This window comes from Bemisia tabaci, chromosome 3 (assembly GCF_918797505.1).
Source record: "Bemisia tabaci chromosome 3, PGI_BMITA_v3".
NCBI lineage: Eukaryota > Metazoa > Arthropoda > Insecta > Hemiptera > Aleyrodidae > Bemisia > Bemisia tabaci.
Genome location: NC_092795.1, coordinates 53003723 through 53027554, shown reverse-complemented (window position 1 = coordinate 53027554; position 23832 = coordinate 53003723). Strand labels below are relative to the sequence as shown.

At 37.1% G+C, this 23832-nt stretch overlaps 4 protein-coding genes across 7 annotated transcripts; 2 read left to right on the top strand and 2 right to left on the bottom strand.

The window, feature by feature from the left end:
• Positions 1 to 10: 10 nt before the first annotated feature.
• On the bottom strand, positions 11 to 5395 carry LOC140224303 (OV-16 antigen-like). Of its 3 annotated transcripts, none has more exons than XM_072298664.1 (6): positions 4146 to 5395; positions 3433 to 3604; positions 2855 to 2978; positions 1495 to 1665; positions 1103 to 1178; positions 11 to 578 (listed from the first exon to the last, which is right to left on the bottom strand). In XM_072298664.1, exons 1-6 carry the CDS (start codon positions 4235 to 4237, stop codon positions 224 to 226), a joined length of 990 nt encoding a protein of 329 aa, XP_072154765.1. In that variant the 5' UTR covers positions 4238 to 5395; the 3' UTR covers positions 11 to 223. The 3 variants fall into 3 exon arrangements, with proteins under 3 accessions (XP_072154765.1, XP_072154766.1, XP_072154767.1); XM_072298665.1 differs by having other exon boundaries at positions 3433 to 3590; positions 4299 to 5394; XM_072298666.1 differs by lacking the exon at positions 3433 to 3604 and having other exon boundaries at positions 4146 to 5394.
• A 62-nt stretch (positions 5396 to 5457) lies between these two features.
• Positions 5458 to 11122, bottom strand: LOC109040255 (protein D3; the record flags this gene model as incomplete). Its single annotated transcript, XM_019056130.2, is given in 5 exon segments — positions 5458 to 5550; positions 7081 to 7156; positions 8042 to 8182; positions 8769 to 8895; positions 10405 to 11122. Coding segments are annotated over 5 exon segments (644 nt in total), but the record flags the coding sequence as incomplete, so codon positions are not given.
• A 143-nt stretch (positions 11123 to 11265) lies between these two features.
• On the top strand, positions 11266 to 16953 carry LOC109040246 (protein D1). The gene is made up of 5 exons (XM_019056096.2): positions 11266 to 11942; positions 13483 to 13609; positions 14393 to 14530; positions 15479 to 15554; positions 16459 to 16953. The coding sequence occupies exons 1-5, from the start codon at positions 11637 to 11639 to the stop codon at positions 16634 to 16636; spliced, it is 825 nt and encodes a 274-aa protein (XP_018911641.2). The 5' UTR covers positions 11266 to 11636; the 3' UTR covers positions 16637 to 16953.
• A 1545-nt stretch (positions 16954 to 18498) lies between these two features.
• Positions 18499 to 23762, top strand: LOC109040245 (putative odorant-binding protein A5). 2 transcript variants are annotated; one of them, XM_019056095.2, is made up of 6 exons: positions 18499 to 18654; positions 19128 to 19351; positions 20695 to 20821; positions 21533 to 21670; positions 21947 to 22022; positions 23200 to 23762. In XM_019056095.2, exons 2-6 carry the CDS (start codon positions 19241 to 19243, stop codon positions 23306 to 23308), a joined length of 561 nt encoding a protein of 186 aa, XP_018911640.2. In that variant the 5' UTR covers positions 18499 to 18654; positions 19128 to 19240; the 3' UTR covers positions 23309 to 23762. The 2 variants fall into 2 exon arrangements, with proteins under 2 accessions (XP_018911640.2, XP_072154799.1); XM_072298698.1 differs by lacking the exon at positions 18499 to 18654 and having other exon boundaries at positions 18790 to 19351.
• The last annotated feature ends 70 nt before the right edge of the window (positions 23763 to 23832 follow it).

Sequence of the window (23832 nt, the reverse complement as noted above, 5' to 3'; positions counted from 1 at the left end):
ATAGCAAATTACTTGTAAATCAAACACAACTCTTTATTCCTTAAAGATAATTCCACAAATATTTCGTTTCAATTTTTAATGAGCGACATGAATTTACAATTAGTGCAAACTAACTCCTCCCACTATTTACATGAGGTAAACTCGTCCCTTCTTTTTAAATGAAGTGCTTCAAATGGTCTGAGGTTCTTATACTCGTAAATATTTCAGGAATTTCTATGAATATTCAAGCACGGTTCTTGGGTGTTGTAAGGACTAGCTCGAACACGTCCACATTCTTCCTTTGGTGTGCTGTATCATGATATTTGGGCGATGTGAGGTGTAACTGATGTGTCTCTCCATCTTCTCTGTGATAAACTTTATTTTGACTCCTCGATGTCGTGAGCGATAGTTCATGGGTATCGTCCACATCCTCGTCTTGATAAAATGCATGTGGTTGTGAATCTATCCTGTACTTGTTATCTTCCAATTTTCGCGGCTCTCTTGTGTTGAAGAAGTAGTTCACAGCTAGTGGTTCACCTAGGTTGTACTTTTTGGCGAATTCTCTTGATGAAAAACCACCACGGAGAAAATCATCCGCGCTGAAATGAAAATTAAAGCGCGGGATCATTGCTAGTAGATGAAAGTAATGAAATAAAATAGTTGACACACCTCTAATGTTCTTGAAGTATTTTTTTCATTTTCTAATTCAAAATTAAAGTTGATTTCATGAAGGAAATAAATGGGATGTTGGAGTTTTTTAGCCAACGTATGCGTAAAAAGTTCAGCTTAAAGCTGAAATCTCATTAGAGAGGGAAAAAGCTCACACACAAGCACAATTTTCCCTCAAAGAGATATACTGTTTGGAGCAACATTAGTTACGTCCATTCAGGCGTCCATTACGTCCATTTTCCCTCTCTAATGAGATTTCAGCTTTAAGCTGAACTTTTTACGCACGTTGGCTAAAAAACTCCAACATCCCGTCTTACGACCCGCGCGTTCACCGCAATCGGTTTGTGTAAGGAAATAAATGTTTAAAGTTCCCCGTTTGAGTCTAAAAGTGTAAAGTTACAAGAAATAAAATTAATATTCAAAGTATCTGACTGAAAAATGATAAAATACTCACACATGTTTTAAGTAAGGCTCATCAAATTTCACCTTATGATCATGCTCGTACACTAGGAATACGTAACGGTGAGGTGCTGAAAAAATGAATCATAATCAGAGAATGCGCAAACAATCAATAAGAAAAAGCTAAATTCTTTATTCAAGAAAATTTATGCAAAAAAGCACAAGGTAGATACACGCTGGTAACAATCTGTTGCTCCCATGGCTGCCCAAGTTGCTCGCCATGCCCAGCCCATGTCAGAAATTGCGTTTCTTTAACTTAGTTCCGATCTAATTTCTCACTAAGTTGGGGGCATTTTAATTCAGACTTTAGCTTTCTAAGCATTTTAGAATACTATAGGCAGCTCGTATGGACTTCGAAGTATTTCATGCAGGAAAATGAATACATACTCCCAAATCTTTGAAATGAGACCACTCCATAGTACTCTGTGAGTGTTTGTCCAGCCGAGATATTTCCTCCGATGGGTTTTCCGTCTATGATATCATCCGGAGGTATATTTCCCACGATCCAATGCTGCCACTCTTCTCTTGTTTTACTCTCTGGGGTTGGAAAATCAGGGTCTGTAAATATTTTCCCCGAAAAATCATATTTAAAATCTAAAAATAAAAATATTTCTCCCGGGAGAAAAACGATGTGTTCATGGAAATTTAACATTTAGGAAGTTTCCTCCAAAGAATACTTATTATTAAAAAAAGAGTTGTGGCAATTTCTCACATAATCTTACACTTACATGTTTCAATTTATTCCAAGACGTCTCCCACAAAACTTCAAAAAAAAAAAAAAAAAAATTAGTTTTTTTAATTTATTCTTATGTCAGATCACGTGGTTGGTGTGAATATGAATTCTTGTAAAGAATCAGAGCCAAACAGATTTTTGATCGAGGGTCAACCACAGAAGGAATCTCCTCACCGCATATCAGTGGTCTTACGTCAGTGAACGCAGGACCGCGTCATAGCTGTTCTTTTGCACGAGCGTTCACAAGAGCTCCGGAAAGATAACGTAGGACCGCGCACTACAACGTATTTCCGTTATGGGACGCAGTGCCGCTATGGTTACGTTACTTACGCTACGTTACTTCGATCGCATCATCACGTGCATCACGTGAATACCCATCCAGAGCTATCTGGTTCCGGAGTACCTTCGATCATAAAAGTACCGCACTCAGCACGCTCCACTTAATTTCAAGTGCGGACATACGGAACATAAGGTCAACCAAAAACGGAAACGCAGAGCCGCATATCTTGCGTCAATGAAGGCAGGACCGCATTTTTGCGGTAAATTGCGTTTGTCCAGTTGTGCGTTCACTTGTATCCAGAGGACATTTAACCTTACAGATGTTGCATCCGGTACGCTTCACCAATTTCATCAAGTGCGGAATATTATTCGGCGGTCACCACGGTAATAATGTCACACGGGATTCCACGTTCAGGGAACCGTGGATTTTGGTAATATTATTGATCAGCACAGTAGCATAACCATGCTCATAATAGTACACGGTCATATCACCGTGCTCATCGTTACAAGAATCAAAATTCACGGTTCTATACCACCGTGGAATCCCTTGTGACATTACTACCGTATTGTAACGGTAGAATAACTGTGCTTTTTTTCTCGGTGTACGGTGGACAGCCATTCAGTGTCACCTGGCATCTGGAGGACTTTTGACCTTAAGCTACATTTAAATTACTTTAATGTTCCCAGAACGTGGCTTCTTGAATGAAAATCGGAATCATTATTGTTGAGACTCACCAGTTAGAATGAGAGTGTAAAATTTATGTCGCGTCGGGAGCCATTCAACATTAGTTGGTGGGAACTCAACGGTGATTGGACTGAGATACGTTCCGAAGTCAACGCGATGTTTACCGTACTCAATCTATAACAGTGACATTCTGGCGATTTAATCTTACATACAGTTTTGATCATCAATATTGTGATTGGACACAAGTAATATCTCTAAAATAACCTCTTAAAAACCATTAATAATAATTGTGATCATGCATGGCTAAGTATAAATTGCTCTTTAATGTAAAATAATAAGAGTAACATGTAATGTATATAACACCTGAGGCGCGAAGCGTTTCGGGGGTTGGACTGCGAAGCTGTATGAGGACATAGCCTATGAAGTTTAAAACATTTTGAGTTTCAATATTCATCACATTGCTGCAGCTCTTGACGACAAAGTTGCTTGATTTTCACCTTCTTTTCTGTTACCTATTTTGATTTTGCCTTTTTTCCAGAAAGCCATTCGGGATGAAGTGCTTCGATAATACGATAAAGTAATTTCCCTCTATTTTTTAAAATATTTAAAATGACTGTTAAATACTCACAAAAAGTCGCTGAAGTGGAACTGTATCTATAACATCTGGAAGAATTTTGCTCTGATTAACGCACTCTCCTATCGGTTTTTGAGCGAAAGACGTGGCAGTTCCAAACACGGTTGATATCCTCAGTAAAAGGACAATTAATAGAGAGGTTTCTACGTCCACTGATCGAAAACATCTAAAATTAGTTACAGCCATTCTTTCATATTCATTAATGTTCACAAAACAAAATGCCTTTATTTTCTTAAATGGATTTCTTTAATTTTTGATTATGATATGCAGGCACTCGTCTGATTTCCTTCTCTTACGTCTTACTCTTACCTACATGTATGATTCTGACTAAAATTTTTTTAACACAGAGTATTAAACTTGGAGCAACCTTCCTTTAATCATTTCATTGGAACTTACTCTGTGAAGAGCCTCCAAAGTGTAGGCCCGTAGAACTTTTTGAAATACATCTGAACCTAGGAAATAAATAAAAATCTGGGAACTCTGAATTTGGATTCTGAAAATGATAATGTTTGAGCTGTCAGAATTATCAGCTTTCCGATGACTCCTCGATCTGAATTTTAAAAGGTTCATGCATTTTATTACTTTGGAGGAAAAATTTTAAAAAAATTCACAAATTATATTGTCTTACAGATGAGTTTTTAAGAGTAATTATGAAATAAATTAATGTATTCTGTGTTTATACATAACAGAATCTCCAGAATATGTACCTTATTGTTTGATGATATTTGTAGTTTTTTGCATTCATAACACGATAAATTGATTCCCAGTGAGGAATAGCACATGATCCATGATAAGGCATAATAGTAAGACTAGAATTCACAAAGTGGATGTTGTATGTCCCGTCTAATTGAAATACCTACTTCAAAATTGAACACTTGATTCCACTTCGAAAAATCCACCTCTCTTCTTGTTAACGCTTTTGCACCTCTGTATTTTACACTTACTGTATTTGGTTACTGACTTAATTGAAAACTTTGAAAGTGAAAATAGATTTTGTCAGAATTAATCAAAAGTTGCACACCCGCCTCTATGTCTCCGAGGTTCAAAAATAACAAAAAAGTGATAAACAATAAAATATAGGTAACTCTTTTAGATGGACAGAATATTACGATATGCTCAAATTTCTGTGACGTTTCGTCTAGACTTATTATCAAACAATCAAATAATGCCCGCGATACGATCTCAATTAGTTCAACGGCTGTCTCCGTATGATTACTTCAGAGTAAGGGCGCCGAACAACTACCATTATAATAATTCGAGAATTGATTATTCCTTAATCATTAATTAATCTTTAAATACTACATTTCAAATTGACGCATTAATAACTGATTAAACCAAAATGAAAATATACATAAATCTGGCTTCGCTCAGAGGTTTGAGATTTAGTTTTTGCTTTAAAGTAAGAGAGCCAAGAAAATCCGTGCTTCAGTTTAATCACACCTCGTGATGAAAGTTATTAATTTTGCCAGGCTGGTGGTCAAATTTGCATTATTCACATTACATATGGCGAAAATTCCTCATATTCGGCATAATTTAGTACCCATGCACGTGATCTGATAAGACATTTAAAACCTCTTTCAAATGCAAGGATTGTTGATTTTGAAGATAATATCGAATTTGGAACTACAACACTGTACGTATTCCTGTTCGCGATTTTTCAAATTTTCTGTCACGTTTTATTATTTTTTCAGATATGAATAATTATGTGATTTTACTCAAAACGTTATTGTTTGTAATTTTTTTCTTGCCTCTCATATAGATATTTTCTCAGAATCTCGTGTGAAAGTGTGAATTGTTTCTTTCATAAAAAATGACAAAATAGTAGACACTTTGAAGCACTACTATCGAAATACGAGTTTTCATAGTTGTTTTCATTGTTGTGTGATCAAACGTGTGTTGTTTTACTGCATGTTGAATAAAATCAAATATTGGTCACGATCCCAGATATTTTCTGCGAAATCAGAAGGGGGAAATGAAAATAGAATCTATCTAACAGGTTGGCGAAGCGATGAGAGGAACTAATGGAAAAAGTTGACAGCGATTGGTTTCCCCAGTCGATGTTCACGTGCAAAACCTTTGTGTGAGAAACAAGCCCGATCCAAGTACGGTGCACTGAAATCAAAAGAGCACGAATATTCAGATGAGCACGTCCTCCACTGTTTTCGTTGCGAACATATATGTGAAAATCAATTCTAAAGTAATTGATTAAGCTATACCGACGGTGTAAGTCCGCAACCACGCATTTCGGCCTACAGCGTTGCAGACTATCTGCCATACTTCGGTTTTTCAATAGAAAACTACTCAACGGCAATTTTAAAACAACTTCTGTGATTGTTCTTGTCTGTGCGAAAGCAATTCTGCGAAAACTTCAAGGAATGATGTCGATTTGTTCTCCTTTAAATAAATAAAACAGGAGCGGAGATTTTCAAACCGCAAACGAGATACGCGGTTGCGGCCCTTCACCGTCTATCTCTATCTTACGCATGGTTTAGGCCGATAATTTCTAATATCAGGAGTTATCATTGAAAATGTCATGCCGCATAGAACTGTTTAATGTATATCCAGTTCGATAGGGACAATGGAGATGTTGCATGTGTGAGGAATCTACGATTTGACTATTGATTCGTATGTAAAAGTTCGAGAGAAACACGATGGTGCCTCTGGTTTTCTCTGAAATCAACTCCCAAGCTCAAAAAAAGCTCTCAAGTTGAAGTCAAAATGGAGGGGATATTCCACGTTATCCTGAGAGTCCACTTCTACATCGAGACGAACTCTCCATGCAAAGATAGGGAGCAAATACATTGACAGGGCTGCCACTTTATTTGGGGACTCCACAACTGAAAACACGGCAACCCTGCTAATGTATTTGCTTCCTATCTTTCGCATGGAGAGTTTGTCTTGATGTAGAGGTGAAATCTCAGGATAGCGTGGGATATCCCCTCCATTTCGACCTCAACTTGAGAGCTGTTTTGAGCTTAGGAGTTGATTTCAGAGAAAATCAGCGGCACGATCGTGTTTCTCGCAAACTTTTACATAAGAATCAGTAGTCAAATCGCAAATTCCTCACACATGCAACATTTTCATTGAGCTTTCAACAATTATCTCCACAGGTTCGGATTGTATTTAATCCCTCTGGGGATCCCTTTTGGGGGAGGAGGGGCTAAATGGCTCTAAAGGATTACAGTTAATTTGGATGTATTTCTGTCAAACGGAACTAAGTGTATTAAGACATGAGCCCTGAGCCCCATGAGGATATGTGCATAACAGGGCTCACGTTATAATGCACATAGTTCCGTTTGATAAAAATACGTCCGGTTAATAATGCACCGCTCTCAATTTTTACTATAATAAAGTTTAGATATGACGGATAACTTTTATTTCTCAAAAAATGTCTTGACATTCTCTGAACTGTTGCCATTTGTATCAATAAATTAATAAAATACCTATTTTAAGCATTTTTGTCATTAACCAAACCGGTATCATACTTAAATGTCCACTGCTGTTATATTCTCTACAGCCGTTTTCACTCTAATGGAATACGGAACATTCATTGAAATATGGCAACTGTGATCATAAAGTTGATCTTTGACGCACCTTAAGTTGTATGCAAGTCAAAATGTTTTTAATTTAAAATTTACTTACTCGCGCTTGATTACGACATCGTCAAATTCCAATTTTTCGGGCTGCTTGTACAGAACGAACACGTTCCGATGAAGCACTGAAAAGAGAAGAGGAACATGATATACGATAACTATTTTCAATGCTAGTGTGGTGAGCGGTTTGCTTCGAAATACCACTGTTGCAGCTCCTGAGCGCACGCTTTTGCCAATCCTGCAGAATGAAGGCGGCTTTGAAGTCTCAATGCACCCCTTTTAGGCAGTCAACTCTCAAAGGCTAAACGCCCTCTAAAAACCGGGCCCTCGTGAGTGAATCTAAAAAGATTTTGTCAGTCGATCCCAAGGACTATCTCCTATCGAAAGTCGTAAAATTCTTGAAAATCGGTTTCGTAGATCTTTATCTAGAGCGAACTTTGACAAAAAATGAACATATACGTCGATAATCCCGTTATGGAAAGATAGCAGTTTCAAAAACGCCTTCAACTGAGGCGTGATACCGCACGCATTCCGGAGAGTTCGAATAGTTGTATCCTTGCGCCGTAGCAATGCGACGGAAGATTGAAATCGAGGTAGCTTCCGCGCTGGCTATACATAAATTGTTTACATGGGGAAGATTCAGAAGTTCATCACGTAATATTGAAAAATTGGATTACATCTCTAAACCTGAGTAGAGCAGGCTCATTTAGAGACTATTACCTGTCGGTAGCCTCAAAAATCATGGAAATCGGCATAGAGCGGTTGAGTGAACTCTGAACAAGAATACAAAATGAGAATTTAGGGGGCCAGAGAGCTTATAGTAAAGACGATTCACTCAACTGTGATTATTTTTCATTTCCTAAAGTACTCCATCAAAATTCTAATTTAAGCAGTAAAAAATTGTACAATAACACAACTGCCCTGAAATGGTAATTTGCTACTGTCCTGGATGTCAAAGGGGTTTATGAATGCCTTGCATGAGATATTATTTAAAAAATAAGATCACTCACTGTCTTTTGTGTGATTTCGTATAAGTCCAATATATTCTGCTAGTACGTATCCCTTTTCCACATTTGTCCCTGGAATATTTGCGACTGTCCAATGCCTATATTCACGTAGCCTGGGATCTCGCTTACTCGGAACGTCAGGATCTGTTTGAAAAGAAATTCGGATAAAATTAAAGAAACAAGCCTAGACAAATCTTTTAACGTACGTATTCGTTCTGCGCCATTTTATATTGCTTCGTCTGAGAACTAACAAAAGACAATCGCAAGGAAAAATCGGTCATTTAAAAGTATCGTTGCATTTACTTTGAGTGACTTATTGGAGGCTGTAGTTGTTAATCTCGATTTATAAGCGTGGTAAGAGTAGTCAAAATGGCTGGCCTATGACTAAGCTCGTAGGAAATATTGCCAAATCAAATTTGTTGGGTGTTACAAGACCTTTGGCTCAATTTTTAGAATAAGGTTTTCAAAATGTGAGTATTAGATCTTCATTTTCCTTTAAGTGATGTTGTTGACAGACAATACTTTTTTGCATACTTATTGAAACTCTAATGGTGTTGCCTAATGGCAATGATATTCCGTAAAATATTTTTAAGGAAGTTGCGCACCAACAGTACATATTTCTCATTTTAAGTTAAGCCCACATACCCACAATGCGCCCTCCCTCATATTTTCAAACATTCCCAGTTCAAAGTTCTATTTCACTATTGTCGAAGCAGATGTGTGAATTTACCGAACAGATGGAAAAGATAATATTCGCCTTCTTCTACTGGCCAAGACAAATTATATGGTGGCGTGTCCGTGTGAAGAATGGTGAATTTGTTTCCAAAATTAACTCGTCGGTCCCCTCTAAACCAGGCCTGAAAAATGGATAGCAGTTTTATACATTCCCACTGATTGAAAATTTAGAGTGAAAATGTGTTGCAAGGAGGTCAGTGACAGCGAGTTTTTCATATTTTCCGTTTCTCAGATCTGCAGCTTGACAAAAAGGAGCATAACTCTTTACAAATCAAAAGGAGGGTGAGGTTAATACATGTGCAAATGTGTATCTTAAATCTTAAATATCCAAGCCAGGTCAACTTGACCCGAGACTCGCTAAAAACACGTGGCCCGCAGGTTGTATGGGGCCGGCACATGCCAACTTCAGGCATGTATTGCTGCAATACACCCTAAAAAAAGAATCAAATATCAAATTGAAAAAAGGAAAGAATCGAGTGCCAACTTAGCCGGACATTGGCAAGACGTATTCGGGCTTCGTTTTTTAGCGGTCCTCCCGAATCTGAGCGATACATCATTGCCAGCAGAGCGGAATTTCGTGACTTCACGCCTCCAATGGAGATGTTGCATGTGTGAGTGTGAGGGATTTGCGATTTGACTGTCGTTTCTTATGTAAAAGTTCGCGAGAAACACGATGGTGCCACTGGTTTTCTTTGAAATCATCTCCCAAGCTCAAAAAAAGCTCTCAAAGTGAGGCCAAAATGGAGGGGATATCCCACCCTACCTTCAGAGTCCACCTCTACATCAAAACAAACTCTCCATGCAAAGATAGGGAGCAAATACATTGACAGGGCTGCCAATTCATTTGGGGACTCCAAAACTGAAAATACGGCAACCCTGCTAATGTATTTGCTCCCTATCTTTGCATGGAGAGTTTGTCTTGATGTAGAGGTGGAATCTCAGGATAGCATAGGATATCCCCTCCATTTTGGCCTCAACTTGAGAGCTTTTTTGAGCTTGGGAGATGATTTCAGAGAAAACCAGTGGCACCATCGTGTTCCTCGCGAACTTTTACATAAGAATTAACAGTCAAATCGCAAATCCCTCACACATGCAACATCTCCATTTCGTAGTCGCAACACGGAGACCTTTTGAGCAGTAGCAGATGTACCTCTAATGCGCCGGCGCATTAACGCATATTATTGAGATATCTCTTATTTTTGAAATCTGAGAACAGTTAAGGTTAAGTTTGCTCAAACTATGATATGACGTATCCAAAATAATAATAATTTTGAAAAAAATAAAATAAAATAAAAATAGAGGTCTCTCGAGAATCTAAAAATATGGTATTTTGGAAAGATTGGTGACAATTCAGGGAATTTTTTTTGACAACCACTGCTAGAATTCCAAAATTGTGAGGAAAAAGAGAAACTCTCTCAAAGTTTTTTCTCCCAAGGGAGATTTTGCTCAAGAAAACAACAAAAGTCTTATCAGTAGCGATTCCAGCAAGTTGACAACGCTGTGACTTCTAAATTCAAATCCATTGAATGTATCGATTCTAAAAGAAACAGTCTGCCTCACCTAAAATCGATTAAAATCGATTATTTTGAATACATTTAAATAAACGAAATCCAGTGTTGCCAACTTCATACCTGAAAAACATGAGGTGGAACTTCATCAAGAATATCTGGGAAAAACTCCCAGTAAGTCAGTGACTCGTTCATTTCCTTTTGAGATTTAAGGATAAGTGGATGATAAGGCGTAGGATTAATAATGTATGGTCCAAGGTCTGAATACACGAATGAAATGCTGCTAAAGAAAACTAACTTTATCGCACTTAACCTTATTTGAAATGTCATAGTTTCGCGCAAATTTCTGTAATACAACAGAAAACTTTACACGTTTTATCAAGTATATTGAAAAATCTTGAAATAAAAATCTGAAGCCTAATTGGAGGCAAATTATTTTGAAATTCTACCAAGCACTTTTGCGGTTACAAATAAGCTCAACTTGAGGCCGTATTAAATTAACACAAGCGGTTCGTCCGTCTGACTTAAACTTTTTTGGCCATTTTCCGTATTTTATCCATCGTGAGTGTTTTTTTTTATTTATGTTGTAATAATTATTTTTAGACTTGCATGTTGCACTAAATATATTAAAACACTGCAAGTTCACATTTATAAAATTATGAAGGCACTATTGACTTGCTGCAGACATTGCACAGTGAGGACTTTATTAATTTAAAATTAAAATTGATAAAATAAGCTGATGAAAAATTATTTTTGACAAAAAAATTGTAAACCAACACACTTCTTCAGTCCATTTTAATTTCCACACGAATATCTTCTTTAACACGAGTTAGTAATTGAATAAACGTAAACTAAATTGTTGGGTTTTGTTGTTGCGTTCCTTCCGTCAAATTGTCTGTCCAGACATCGTGCCTATCATCTGATAAGATAATTGGAAATAAAGGACTTTGTAGAGGAAGCTGAAGGGTCACTCTCACCAGATTCTTTGTACAGACGTCTCCTTTTCACCAAGTTTTATTCAATTTTTTTTTAAATATAAATATTTTATCGAAAGTGGTACAGAATTAATAAAGTGAGAAATAAAAACATTACACATCGAGCAGTGTCATCGTTACATGGTTATTTTTTTCTACATCAAACAAAAGTTAGTTTTTTGCAAGAAGGCTTTTTTCAGTGTGGTTGTGAAAGTAGATGCAAATTAATTTGAATTTATTAGTTTACTGTCCTAAAATTCTCTCTGACGATAAGACACCGTGTATTATATGAATGTGATTTTCATTTACTGGGTACGTCTCATTCAAACGTATGATGTGACTATGTCATGTGTGATATCATGTCATTTGTAGTTTATTGTGATGAAAAAGTTGACAAAATCTATGCCACGCATCAACAGTTCCACCCGAACAGGTTCTAGTGAGTTCATTTTGTTTTTGGTGGCACTGATCGTGCATCGGAATTGGGCGTCGCCTTACGGGAACGAGGATGAACCATTTCATAGAAATGTGGATGGGAGAGGAAATGAGTTCGAGCCAACCGCGGAGTATAATGAGGAAACTTACCCCATTCGACACCCCCGCACACAAGCAACGATCCGAGCGGATCTAATACGGAATGAAATTATTCCGGAATTTTTTCTCATTCCCCCGAGATACGAGGCTTTTGTAAGTATCTTAAGCACATTTTGATGTGAATGTTCCAGAAATATCCATGCTAGACGTAAAAATACACGCAGCTCGGATAATGACGTAAAAAACGCTCGGTCACGTTTTGATCGAATGCGAAAACCAAGAGTGTATGCACTTTCGCACGACTTTTTTGACGATTTAAAAAAATATAATGTTCTCAGAATGGAGAATTTGCTTGTGTCTGAAATTTAATGCATTCCGAGTTCAAGTGGACGCTACCAAGTGGACTGAACGCGAGGATACCCTTGGTTCGTAAATTGAACAACTATTGGAGGAGATACGACCAAATAACCTATTCTGCTGAAATAAACATGTTTAAATGGGGAATGCCACTAGATGACGTCACCAGGTGGTGCAATCTCTCACTTTCAAATCTATTTTTATACTATTTTCCAAAAAAAAACTATAAAAAATACTGCACAAACAGCTCTTCAGGCATTTTCAGATGAAGCAATAAAAAAAAAAAAAAAAAAAAAAATGCACTGGAAAAAAAAAAAAAAAAAACACATTGGATCTAGAGTCCAGACTCTTAAAAACATCGACAAGGAAAAGTACTCTTGATTCAATCTGAATCTAGCTTAAATCAAAAACTAAGCCTCTTAATTTAAGCAGGTTTCATTTTGATTCAAGCAAAAATCCGATTGAATCAAGAATATTTTATCTTGTCAATGTTTTCAAGAGTCTGGACTCTAGATCCAATGTGTTTTTTTTTCCAGTGTGCGTAAAAATCCTCCATTGTTTCGTGAAAAATAATGGATTTGTTTTCACGCAAAGAGGAATACAGGGGGAACATCTAGTGAATACGCTGATCACGCTCCGCGACGCGTTCTCCTGCCTTCAGTCCTGCCTGGCGATTCTTGGAAGTTGGAAACACTGTTTTCCCTCCAATTAAATGTATGTAAAACAATCAATTCTTGGTGAGCAGCTTGCCCAACCTAGAATCTATATTTTCAATGTATTTATATGGAGCAATAACAGTGTTGCCAAGTTTCAAGAATCGCCACTGCCTGCCTAGCTCAAAGGCTATTTTTCGTTTAGAGTATATTTTTTGAGGCTGGAAAAGATGTATCAAATTCTTCAAAAAATTTGATACACCATTTTGAAGCGAATCAACCGACGTGAAGCTATATCAGCATCCAATTCAATCTCACTGGAAAAAAAAGACATTGAATCTAGAGTCCAGACTCTTGAAAACATTGACAAGAAAAAATACTCTTTATTCATTCAGATTTAAGCTTAAATCAAAAGGAAATCCGCTCAAATTAAGAGGCTGGGTTCTCAATTTAAGCTTAAATCCGATTGAATCAAGAGTATTTTTTCTTGTCGATGTTTTTAAGAGTCTGGACTCTAGATCCAATGTGTTTTTTTTCCAGTGCTGTCTATTCAATCTGCTGATTCAGTTTGTATTCAAGTTTCTACCCTACTTAATACAAGAAAGCCTAAAAGAAGCTTAATATGAGAGCTGAGTATCACATATAATTAGGTATTCTCACTGATACAAAAGCGTAATTTTCAGATAACTTACTACGATGGCATCGAACCAAATATGGGAAATACTTTAAAACCGCAACAAGTTCGATTGGCTCCTCACACAGTTACCTACAAATTTAAACCCGATACTTACTACTGTATTGTCATGACAGGTAAGTGACGATTTTGATTACCAAATCTTATAACAAAAACGACATTGAACTGATGGTTAAAGTTAAATTAGGTTACACAGATTCTGTCAAGGGGGTGATCGCGTATTCCGGTTTGATTGTCCAGAATATTTTCAAAGCTTATTGTAAATACGTTATAAATTGAGTTTGAGTATCTCCTAAATCATTTTAATCGCAAAAAAAAGACGTCCTCAGTCAGTATCTCGCTTGCCGGACGCAGACGCGGCGCTCAAATTCGCCAACGCCTTGATGCAACTATTCGTGGTCTGAGACAATCTGTGTTGCATGCACCTGAAATGAGGGCGCACTGCTTTTAATGTTGATCACGTCCTAGCCGTTCTGTATCACCAGCAAAACGTCGATTCAATGATATATTTATCTCTTTGAGAAGAGGATCGGTCAAAATAGTCCTCCTATCCGAAACTCACCTCTATTTACGCGGTTAATTTCAAATGAATAGAGTCAGTTCTCTTCATTTTAAACTATATTATGAGAGCACTTTGAATACCGAAATCGATGATCGCTGTCAACACGCCTTTCCGATCAATTTGATTGTAAGTACCATGATGATTGAAAATATACTTCTTAGCTTCAGTCTAACGATTAAAATCATAGAGAGGATTAAGTTTACAGTTTTGTAACATTTATTGTTGATTGTAGCCGATAGAATGTCGCAGATTGCTCGAGCCTCATTGATACTGAGTTTTTGCTAAGTTTTATACATTTTACTTTTAGTTTGAAATATTTTAATATGTATAAACGTAGGTCTCGACGAGCCATCCAAAGCAACGCCGACCAAGAGAGAATTTCTTCATTGGATCGTTGGGAACATTCTAGCTGATAGTCTGCTGGCCGGAGATCATTTAGCTGAGTACTATCCAGTATTACCGAAGAATGACACCGGTAAGACTCGTTTTCATTTGTATCGCTTTAGAGTCGGGCACGCGTGTATAAATTAACGTAGATTCGTTCGATAGATGATGGTTGGTTTTCCTTTTTTGACCTAAGTGGACGTACTTCTTGAATTCTCTAAAAAAAAAGAGGTAGAACATGCGATTTTACTTTTTACACAGTAAAAACATGTCTCTAAGTCGAACCCCCTTTTTTCTGAGACAAAAAAGTCTTATCAATGATGCCTAACTTCATTTCATATTGAACACTGAACTTGTTTGGTCATTGTTGCCTAATAATGCTGATAAATCAGAATTTTTCTCATATAGACCCTGCAAAATATAGCCGCAATATATCGCACAATCTGTTAACTTTATTTTTGACTCAGGTAACTGAAGTTTTCGGTCATAGTACCGAAAATAAATTCTTAGGACCGAAAAAGTCTGTTGTTTTTATCACTCAAAAGGACGGTATTTTTTATCAAACCTTTTCGAACTCAAGGCACGACTGATGTGATCACAATTATTTCTTCTGAAAATTGATTTGGAATATTTAGCACACTTTTATCAACAAATGTATTCCTAGGTTTCATACGGAAACTAAAGTGCAGGATATGCCGTGTAAAGAAGAAGTAAATTTTCTAGAAACATATCTGAGTCCGATTGGCGTTGAGCTCAACCTTTAGTATCTCCCTACATTCTTCGTTCAAAATGATTTTCTTGGGTGGTTTTGCCTGCCGGAAAAATGTTACTGTCACGGACCAAATGATCTGCTCGCGTTACATAAATACGGATATATTTTATGCAATACATAACGAACTCAATACATCTTAACACTGAACATCAATGCTTAAAATTACATTATGACTAGTTGACTTAACTTCATCGTGAACATGTTGTGTATGAAATAATGTTTTATATTTTATTTTACATTAAACAGTCTCTGTTCTTTTTCTTGCAGGCTCTCATCGATATCTTTTTCTCGTTTATGAACAAAAAGGAATAATTGACTTCAAGGAGCCTCCGCTCACTAACAGGTGCGATAGTGATGAAATGAATCCAGAATTTTCAGAGCTGAGGAAACGTTAGTTTAGCTGATCCTAAGCAAATAGGTTGATCTGCTTCAGCCCTGGTAAAAACAAAAGAAACCCGGATTAGATCCAATCGGAGTCTAATAAATAACGGCTCTCAAATCATTTAAACTAGGGGCATCCTAAGGAACTCAGCATCAGCATCTCTTTTTTCATGATATTCAATCACCTGAACAGAAAAAGGAGAGTGATAGTGGTTATTATTTTAACAATGATATATTAGTACTCCACAGTCAAAAGATCCCTGACTGCATTTTAGTCCTTTCGAGATATTAGGAGAGAATCGCAGGTCGGCCCCATAAATTCCAATGTAAATCGTAATTTTTAGGCACCATATCTTATAGTAGTCATGACCAGCATATGATAGGGATACCGAAATTTCTTTACACACAGCACCGTTATCGAATATTTCCAAAACGCCCTTCACTCGATTTTTGAAGAGGAAAGTTTTTGAAGTATACAATCAGAAAGTTTACTTCTTTTCTCAAGCATCAAAAGAAAGGAAGTTGAAGCTTTCTAAAATGGACCGCGTTACCAGAAAGGAACCTAGCCACATCAGCTATTTCTAAATTTAACTATAGGCAATTTAATTTCTTACCAAGAGGACGTTGGTACGGATCCCTTTGAAATTTTTAAGGAATTTGCTTCGCCTAATGCAGAACATTCTCTGAAATCTGCACAAAAATCCGCACAGCCGTTTCCATTTGAATAATTATTTTTCCCGAACAAATTTGGTAAAAACTGATGCGGCTCGGCTCCTCTTGCTTATAACGCGGTTCAAATGATATTCATCCCGCTATATTCCATTAATATGTTGATCACCATTGGATTTTTGGGTATTTTTTTTCAGAAATTCTTGGGGCCGCGCGAATTGGTCAAACCGGAAATTTGCTGAAAAGTACAAGCTAGGCGAGCCGCACGCAGTTAATTTCTTCTACAGTGAATTTGTTGACTTAACTCCTACCACAACCCCTGAAGATCATCGGTCGACCAAAATATACACAGCTCCCACAAATGAACCGATTTAAGGGAGTTTACTAGGAGAACTGATGATGTACATAATTCGTGGTCTGCACAGTTAGGAAGATAGTTTATTCGTACCATTTATCATTAAGTGAATATATTGCTGACAAGACATCAATTTTGTTTGTAGAATGAATCTATTAAAAGGCATTTTTTGAACCTAAAAGAGAAGTACAAAAAATTTCAATCACGCAAAAAAGTGAGTGTATTTGTTCCCCTCATAATAAGTAGATGTCGTTATATCCACGATAGGTCCATCATTTCCTTAGGATTACCATCAATGTGGCCAAGCATATCCAGTAAAGTGAGTTTACAGATTGTAGCTTATTCCTTTAGATGCCCCTTCCTCTCACTTAGAATTACTTAAACCAAATAAGTTGATCTTAGATCCGCAAATTCCATACGATGCGGTGGTAACTTGTCGCCGTGTTTAGATTTTGGTAGGTTTTCTCCGCAGAATCTAAGCAATTTAGTTGGTTTTTTTTTTGCATTCGTTTTGTGGCTAGCGCCCCTCCCTTTTTCATGTCAGTAAGCGTCGCAGAGGGCGTCCAGCAAAAAGGTATGGCGTTCAAGAAAAGATGGAACGATGCCATGCAGCGTCCAAAAGATCTATACCTTGGCAGATTCCGGTCGATAAGATGTCGCAGCGTGCCCTAGTGCGATATAAAAGCTATTTCTACATACATACATACATGCATGTAAGAACTGCAATTTTAACTGATGACGTCACTTGCATAGGGAGCATATTTAATCCCAATCTCAGGCGACCGCAGTGGCGTGGCGTGATTTGCGATATATTAATTGATCTGCCATTTAAACCAGTGGAAAAGGATCGATAAACAGCGTGTTCGCAACGGACACCTTAATAATCGATTCTTCATCATATCTGCAAATGGGGAAGTATCGAAAATCGATCATTCGCGCCTCGCCACTGTCATAGAAGAATGAACTACGACGAGGATGGAGGTTTCATCTAAAGGCGTAGACAAGGATGACGAGTAATTAAAAAATATTTTGCAAACGTTAGATCATTCTCGACAAATTTCAATTTGGATTATGAAAATGGATTCACAAGCAGGACAGTCTCTCAAGTTTCTAAAAGAAATGTCAATACCTCAAGTCTGAAGTATTTTTTACCCGTCAGGGTGACTAATACGCCAAACTCAGGACGCAGGATAATCCATCGATCTCCTGAGTCTGAGGTATTTTTTACCGGTCAGGATGACTCTGACTATGCCAAACTTAGGACGTAGGCCAGTCTCTCGAGCTTTTTTTAAAAAAAAATGTCAAAATCCTTAGTCTGAAATATTTTTTACCGGTCAAGAAGACTATGATTACGCCAAACTCCTAGTTTCAATATGATGAGTCGATAACAGCAACTATGGCTAAATAATTGAGATGAAATTACTTGCTGCAGCACTTTCAGTTTCTACGAACGAGTGTTTGCCATTGCAACGGTTGCCGCTGATGTCTCTAGTAATGGCAATCAGAATGACATCAGCGTGACCTTTTGACGTTTACCTATGTTGCTTGCTCTCACTCGACACCTGTGAATAGCAATTTTTCTATAAAATTCAATTTCAGGCATCAATATGTATTTTGATACATATTTTGATTTTCATACCCACGTGAAACTGAGCAAAAAGTTCATCTCTGCGATAATTCGAGCAGAAACGCTCGTTTCACAATTTTCGGAATCAAAGTAAGATAGCAATACATTAGGGCCTTGTGAGAACGAGAGAGACATGTAATCTCTGTTTGGAAATGAAAGTGACACCGTTATTGGAGGCAATGATGTCATGACGTCACGACTAAGGAAGTCCATTATCGGGCTTCCACAGCATGTAAATACTATTATTTGAACACCAAGAGTGGACAAGAATAGTTTTAGTCAATATTTCTTTTAGACTGATGAGTGATGACGTTAATAAGAAGTTTTTTAAGAGTACCGTTAGTGGAAAGTGCCTCGATCCTGCATGACAACAATGGTCTTCTTGCCAATTTAAATTCAAAATATTTTCCGGTAAACTACTATTGCATGATTTATTTTATGTTCATTAACCAATGAGGGAAAATTATAGTTTTTTGTGTTTCTTCACAATTACCGTTGCCATAAAAGGATACATCATATGTTGAAATGAAAATGAAGTCCATCGATACAATTTCGTTCAATAGCTGAACAAAATAACCTCTCACGAATTTTATTTATTTCGAATAATTTCAAAATTCACTTTTCCCCTTTACACATGTCTAGGTTGCTCTCCATAAAATTTCGTGTAAACGTTACGGGCACTTTGTAACACGACGAGAGGGAAGGGGCTGGAGCATACAGTTTATGACGTAAGCAACGGAGACCTAATTTTCGTTTTTTTATCACCGATTTATTGTTTCCATCTAGTGCTTTATGTTTTATTTCTGAGGACATGGCAAACCTTAAGCCCCAGTTAAAATTCTCATTCAAACTGATGATTTCGTTCTCTCTGTTTTGGGTGTCAGCAATCATCCCCAAAAATCGGGTGACATGTGCAGAATCAGATGAGTATGTGGATGTACCATCTTACACTGGAACAGAGGACAACGAGTTTGAGTGCACCAGTCAACACCATGGAATGGGTTGGAACGATCGACTCCCAAGGACGGATGCAACAATCCGAGCTGATCTTATTCGAAATGGAATTATCCCGGAGTTCATCATCAAACCTCCAAAATATGAAGCTTTTGTGAGTATTCTATTCTTCCAAATATTAGGTGTCTGAGGGTGTTTTTGTGTGTAAATAAAGTTTCCGAAAGTAAATTTGACCATCATTTTGAAGAATTTTCACGATATTTAAAAAAAATGAGCTTGTTCAGTAACTTTCAAGTCTTGAATTTTAAAAAGAAGAGGCACTTTGAAATTTTTTTCTGAACTATACATACTCACAAAAAAGAGTCCAAGGGTGTGTAGTTTACCCCTTAGATACCCAAGCTGGGACAAATTGACCCGAGACTAACTAATAACATGTGGATCAAGAGTTGTATGGGGTTGTTATCTATGTGCCTTAGATGTTGGTCTGCAAATAAATCCTGAAGAAAGAATCAGACATCAAACGACCGACAAAAAAGAAAACATATTGAGGATCGACACAGCCGGTGGAGATAAATACGTACTCAAGCCTTATTTTTTAACTTTTCTCTCGAATCTTAGCGACACGTCATTGACGGCAGAGAGATGAGCCGGAGCTTTGCGAGTTCACGCTTCACGCCATAGCGCCTTCAATTTTGTAGATACAACGAGCACATCCATCAAGCACGAATAGTTGTATCTCTGCGCCGTCATCGGCGCGCGTTCATTTCCTCGCTATATTCCTATGTTGTGTTAGTGCCGTTTGTCTTATGTGTAGTGTTTCTTCGAGGACTACGTAAGCAATCACCACATTCGAGGAAAACAAGAGGCATTGTGCGATTTGCAAGTGACCGCGGTATTAGGGATATTTGGACCGCGTTAAACAGAAAGGAACCAATTAGCCACATCAGCTATTGCCAAATTTAATTGGGCGAATTAATTTTTTACTTGAAAACGGTTGAGCGGATTTTGGTTCAAATTTCAGTGAATTTTCTCCATAGTACGAAGCAAATTCTTTAAAATTTTCAGAGGGATCCGCACAAACGTTCTCTCGTAAAAAATTGACTTGCCCAGTTAAATTTGGCAATAACTGATGTGGCTTGGTTCTTTTCTGTTAAACTCGGTTCATTTTTGGAGATCATCCTGTCTTCCTTGGAAAAGCGCCTTTGAATGTGAGCTCAGAATACGAAAATTTGGAATCGGGATATTTTGGTTTATATAGTTTCTTAAATAAATTCTGTGATCTAATTGTAAGTGCACTCTCTTTTTGCCAAAAATGCAAGAAGTAACAGTCAATGAACAAGCTCATTCGAATGAATAAAAAAAAAAAAAAACCAAATAGCCCAAATAAGTATATAGGGTCTGTATTTCAATTTAAAGTTAAACTCGTGGAAGGGTACAAATAAATTTTTCCGAAGGAAATCGAATCTCCATTCACATTTTCGAACGATGTGATTTCAGATAACTTTCCATGGCTCCATTGAACCAGACATGGGGAATATATTAAGACCAGAACAAGTTCGGTGGGCCCCTCATGCAATTGAATTCAAATTCAAACCGAACTCTTACTACTGCATCGTTATGACGGGTGAGTGAAATTTCTAAGCGCAGTAAGTGACTAAATAAACTTCAAAGGCTGGCTCCAATGAACCAAGATCACGAGAAAAACTGCAGTATTTATGCTTTTTGTTAGTTTTTCCCGGAAATATTGAATTGAGTGCAGAAGAAGCAAGCTACATTTTTGTATACAAAATTCAGCATTAGTTTGGATGATCTCAAGGGGCCCCTTTTATTCCGACGAAAATTTATCGCACGTGATAATATGGGCTGAATTTCATTAACATAGAATCCTATAGAATAATGCAACTTCGAACCTCTCCTTCTCGGTAATCTTTTGAACAGGTTTTATCTATGATTTTAGAGCATGTTTTTAGACTTTGTCTCTAATAAAGAAGAAACAATTGTTTTAAATCGATCAAAATCATGTGTGAGAACGATTGATGATATTTTGCGATGTGCTTAGTTTACTTTTCACGTAGGCTGTGGAGGCAGTCAGTTTGAAAAAATGTCGTACGTACTACGGGGATACCATGGTCAAGAGTAAATTTTAGCTATTCTTGTTGGGTTCAACGTGATTTTTAGGCGAATCAATCTAAAATAAGTTTTCTTAGTTGGCTTTATTTCTTAATGCGCTCAGCCTTTCTTCTAATTTGTTCTAATGCGTATATGAGCCTGTTCAGTCTCAAATATTTCTCTCTGTCGCCAATTTTTCAGTCTTCTCTTCTAAATCTTTCTGAAGGTCTCGATGAGCCGTCCAAAGCAATGCCGACAAAAAGAGAATTTCTTCACTGGATAGTTGGAAACATGCCAGAAGATAACCTAGCCATAGCAGAACACATAGCTGAATATTATCCTGTTTTACCGAAAAAAGACACAGGTAAACATTATTACCATTTTTGTCCCCCCCCCCCCAAAAAAAAAAGAAGAAAAAATATCGAAACACAAGATTTTCTTAATTAAAATGAGATCATTAAGTAAATTACATTTGTATCCAGGAACTTTGAGCGCAGTTATTTTCAATTATTTAAACTTCATTTCATTATTTTATAATGCCTTGGAGTGCGGCAACCTGTTTTTCTCCTTAATTATGCTTTACTTGAAATTATCAGGCACTGGTTTAATGTTTCACATCGTATTAATTATTTTTCAACAGGGCTTCATCGATACCTGCTCTTAGTCTATGAGCAAAAAAAGAAAATTGACTTTAAGGAGTTTCGACTAACTTGCAGGTACGTGTCGGATACAGATGTTTTTCAACGAACAACATTTTCTTTAGATTGACGATGATTACTGTAACTAAAGTTTTCTATAGGAATGAGATTGCTTTACAATACATCGATGCCGAAACTTAAAGAACACACGGCTCAATTGTATATATAAAAATCTCTGTCCCAATTTTACTTCTGCGGTGGAAAAAAAGATAATTTGTGTGCTAGAAATTTTCGAAAAATATTGCTTCAACAAAAAAAAAAAAACGGCGGAAGCTTGAGAAATTACGTTTATGAGTTAGTCGATTTGAAAAAAATAAAACAAAGCTTATTGCAATACAAACCTGCAGAATGAAAAAAGTCACTGTGAAAATTATTTTTATAATGCATGTCACCTCACTTAAAAAAGCATCGAAATAGATCAAATAATGGGACTCTTTGTTGCGGGAACGTCCCACCAGAGTGGCAATTCTTGAAAGTTGTTAACATTGTCTTTCCTCCATTTAAATTTATTATTGGCGAGGCAGTTTTATTTGGTTTTATTATTTATTATTGCATCACCTAAAATCGATATTTTTAATCGGTTTAAATGGAGGGAAAGCAAGGTTACCAACTCGCAAAATCGCCATTGCGTTCCATGAAGGGATGGCAGCAAGACGTTGAATAGATTTTACACCCATGCCAGTTCCACAATAACCTTTGGCGAAATAGACAAATGTGGCGTTTGGGAGTCGCAAAGTGTAAGAGCGCCATATAGGAGCAACGTATATGCCGTGCTAGCAATGAGAGCAGTAAGTGCATGCTGGGATGAACCTCGAGACACCTAAAATCATGTGCTAACCATGGCCCATACAGAAATGTACTTAGTGCTCTCTTCGGTATTATGGCAGTATATCAACGTAGAGACTCCCAAACCTCATTTCTCGGTTTGGAACGTCGCAGACTTTTGTCATACATTATTTTTTAAAAGAAAAACTATTCAGCGTCTTTTTTTAAGAACATTCGTAATTTTTCTCCCTTGCGCGAGGTATATTTGGTGAGAAGTTCAAGGAATGGCGTTTCTTTGTTCTTCTTATAAAAATAAAATAATATTGGAGCGGAGATTTTTAAACATTTGAAAGAGATACGTGGTTTTGGAGTCTCATAGTCTTTATTTATGTATGACGTTTTGTTATGTAATACTATGTTCTTTTTCAAGGAATGATTGGGGCCGCGCAAAATGGTCTAGCCGAAAATTCGCAGACAAATACAAACTTGGAGAGCCTTATGCAGTTAATTTCTTTTACAGCGAGTATACAGCGACCTAAAAGTCACTCAAGACACCATACGCGATTGAACGACCGACATATTTCGTGCTTCCACAATAGAAATGTGTGTGTAAAACTGCATATGGATGTTTGATAATTTCAAGATCGAGCGGGAACTGTCTTTTTATATTTTGATGTCTGAAATCCAGTGTCCTTGTGTGTAGATTTTGCGATAGTGGGTTTTTGTTTTCACCATGTGCTAAAGTATCCATAACCTGAAAAATGCAGTTCGACAATAAGTTTTTGGTGAAAATTTCGGTTTCCTGGTTGTGAATTTAATCACTCTATGACGATCGATAATTATGCTGTTATACTGACGTCATTTTAGTCATGTACGAGTATGTCAATATGCTTATAAAGACATGAGGATTATTAAATATTTTATTATATTGTTCTATTGAGCATTTTACAGTTTTTTATAATTAAAAAATCCATTGAAAGTACATGCAATGAAGTCATTTTCTTATTTATTCTTGTAACACATGGGCAGGATTCTGCTTCATGTTGACATAGTTTTCCTGAAA

Bases quoted from the DNA above. Each gene is read 5' to 3' on its own strand.
- LOC140224303 (XM_072298664.1), bottom strand. From the start codon at position 4,237: ATGCCTTATCATGGATCATGTGCTATTCCTCACTGGGAATCAATTTAT. The intron at 3,605-4,145 runs GTACATATTCTG...AACTAATTTTAG, and splicing joins AAATATCATCAAACAATAAG to ATGTTTTCGATCAGTGGACG. The intron at 2,979-3,432 runs GTGAGTATTTAA...TCACTGTTATAG, and splicing joins TTCCACTTCAGCGACTTTTT to ATTGAGTACGGTAAACATCG.
- LOC109040246 (XM_019056096.2), top strand. From the start codon at position 11,637: ATGAAAAAGTTGACAAAATCTATGCCACGCATCAACAGTTCCACCCGA. The intron at 11,943-13,482 runs GTAAGTATCTTA...CGTAATTTTCAG, and splicing joins CCCCGAGATACGAGGCTTTT to ATAACTTACTACGATGGCAT. The intron at 13,610-14,392 runs GTAAGTGACGAT...GTATAAACGTAG, and splicing joins CTACTGTATTGTCATGACAG to GTCTCGACGAGCCATCCAAA.
- LOC109040245 (XM_072298698.1), top strand. From the start codon at position 19,055: ATGGCAAACCTTAAGCCCCAGTTAAAATTCTCATTCAAACTGATGATT. The intron at 21,671-21,946 runs GTAAACATTATT...ATTTTTCAACAG, and splicing joins TTTACCGAAAAAAGACACAG to GGCTTCATCGATACCTGCTC. The intron at 22,023-23,199 runs GTACGTGTCGGA...TTCTTTTTCAAG, and splicing joins GAGTTTCGACTAACTTGCAG to GAATGATTGGGGCCGCGCAA.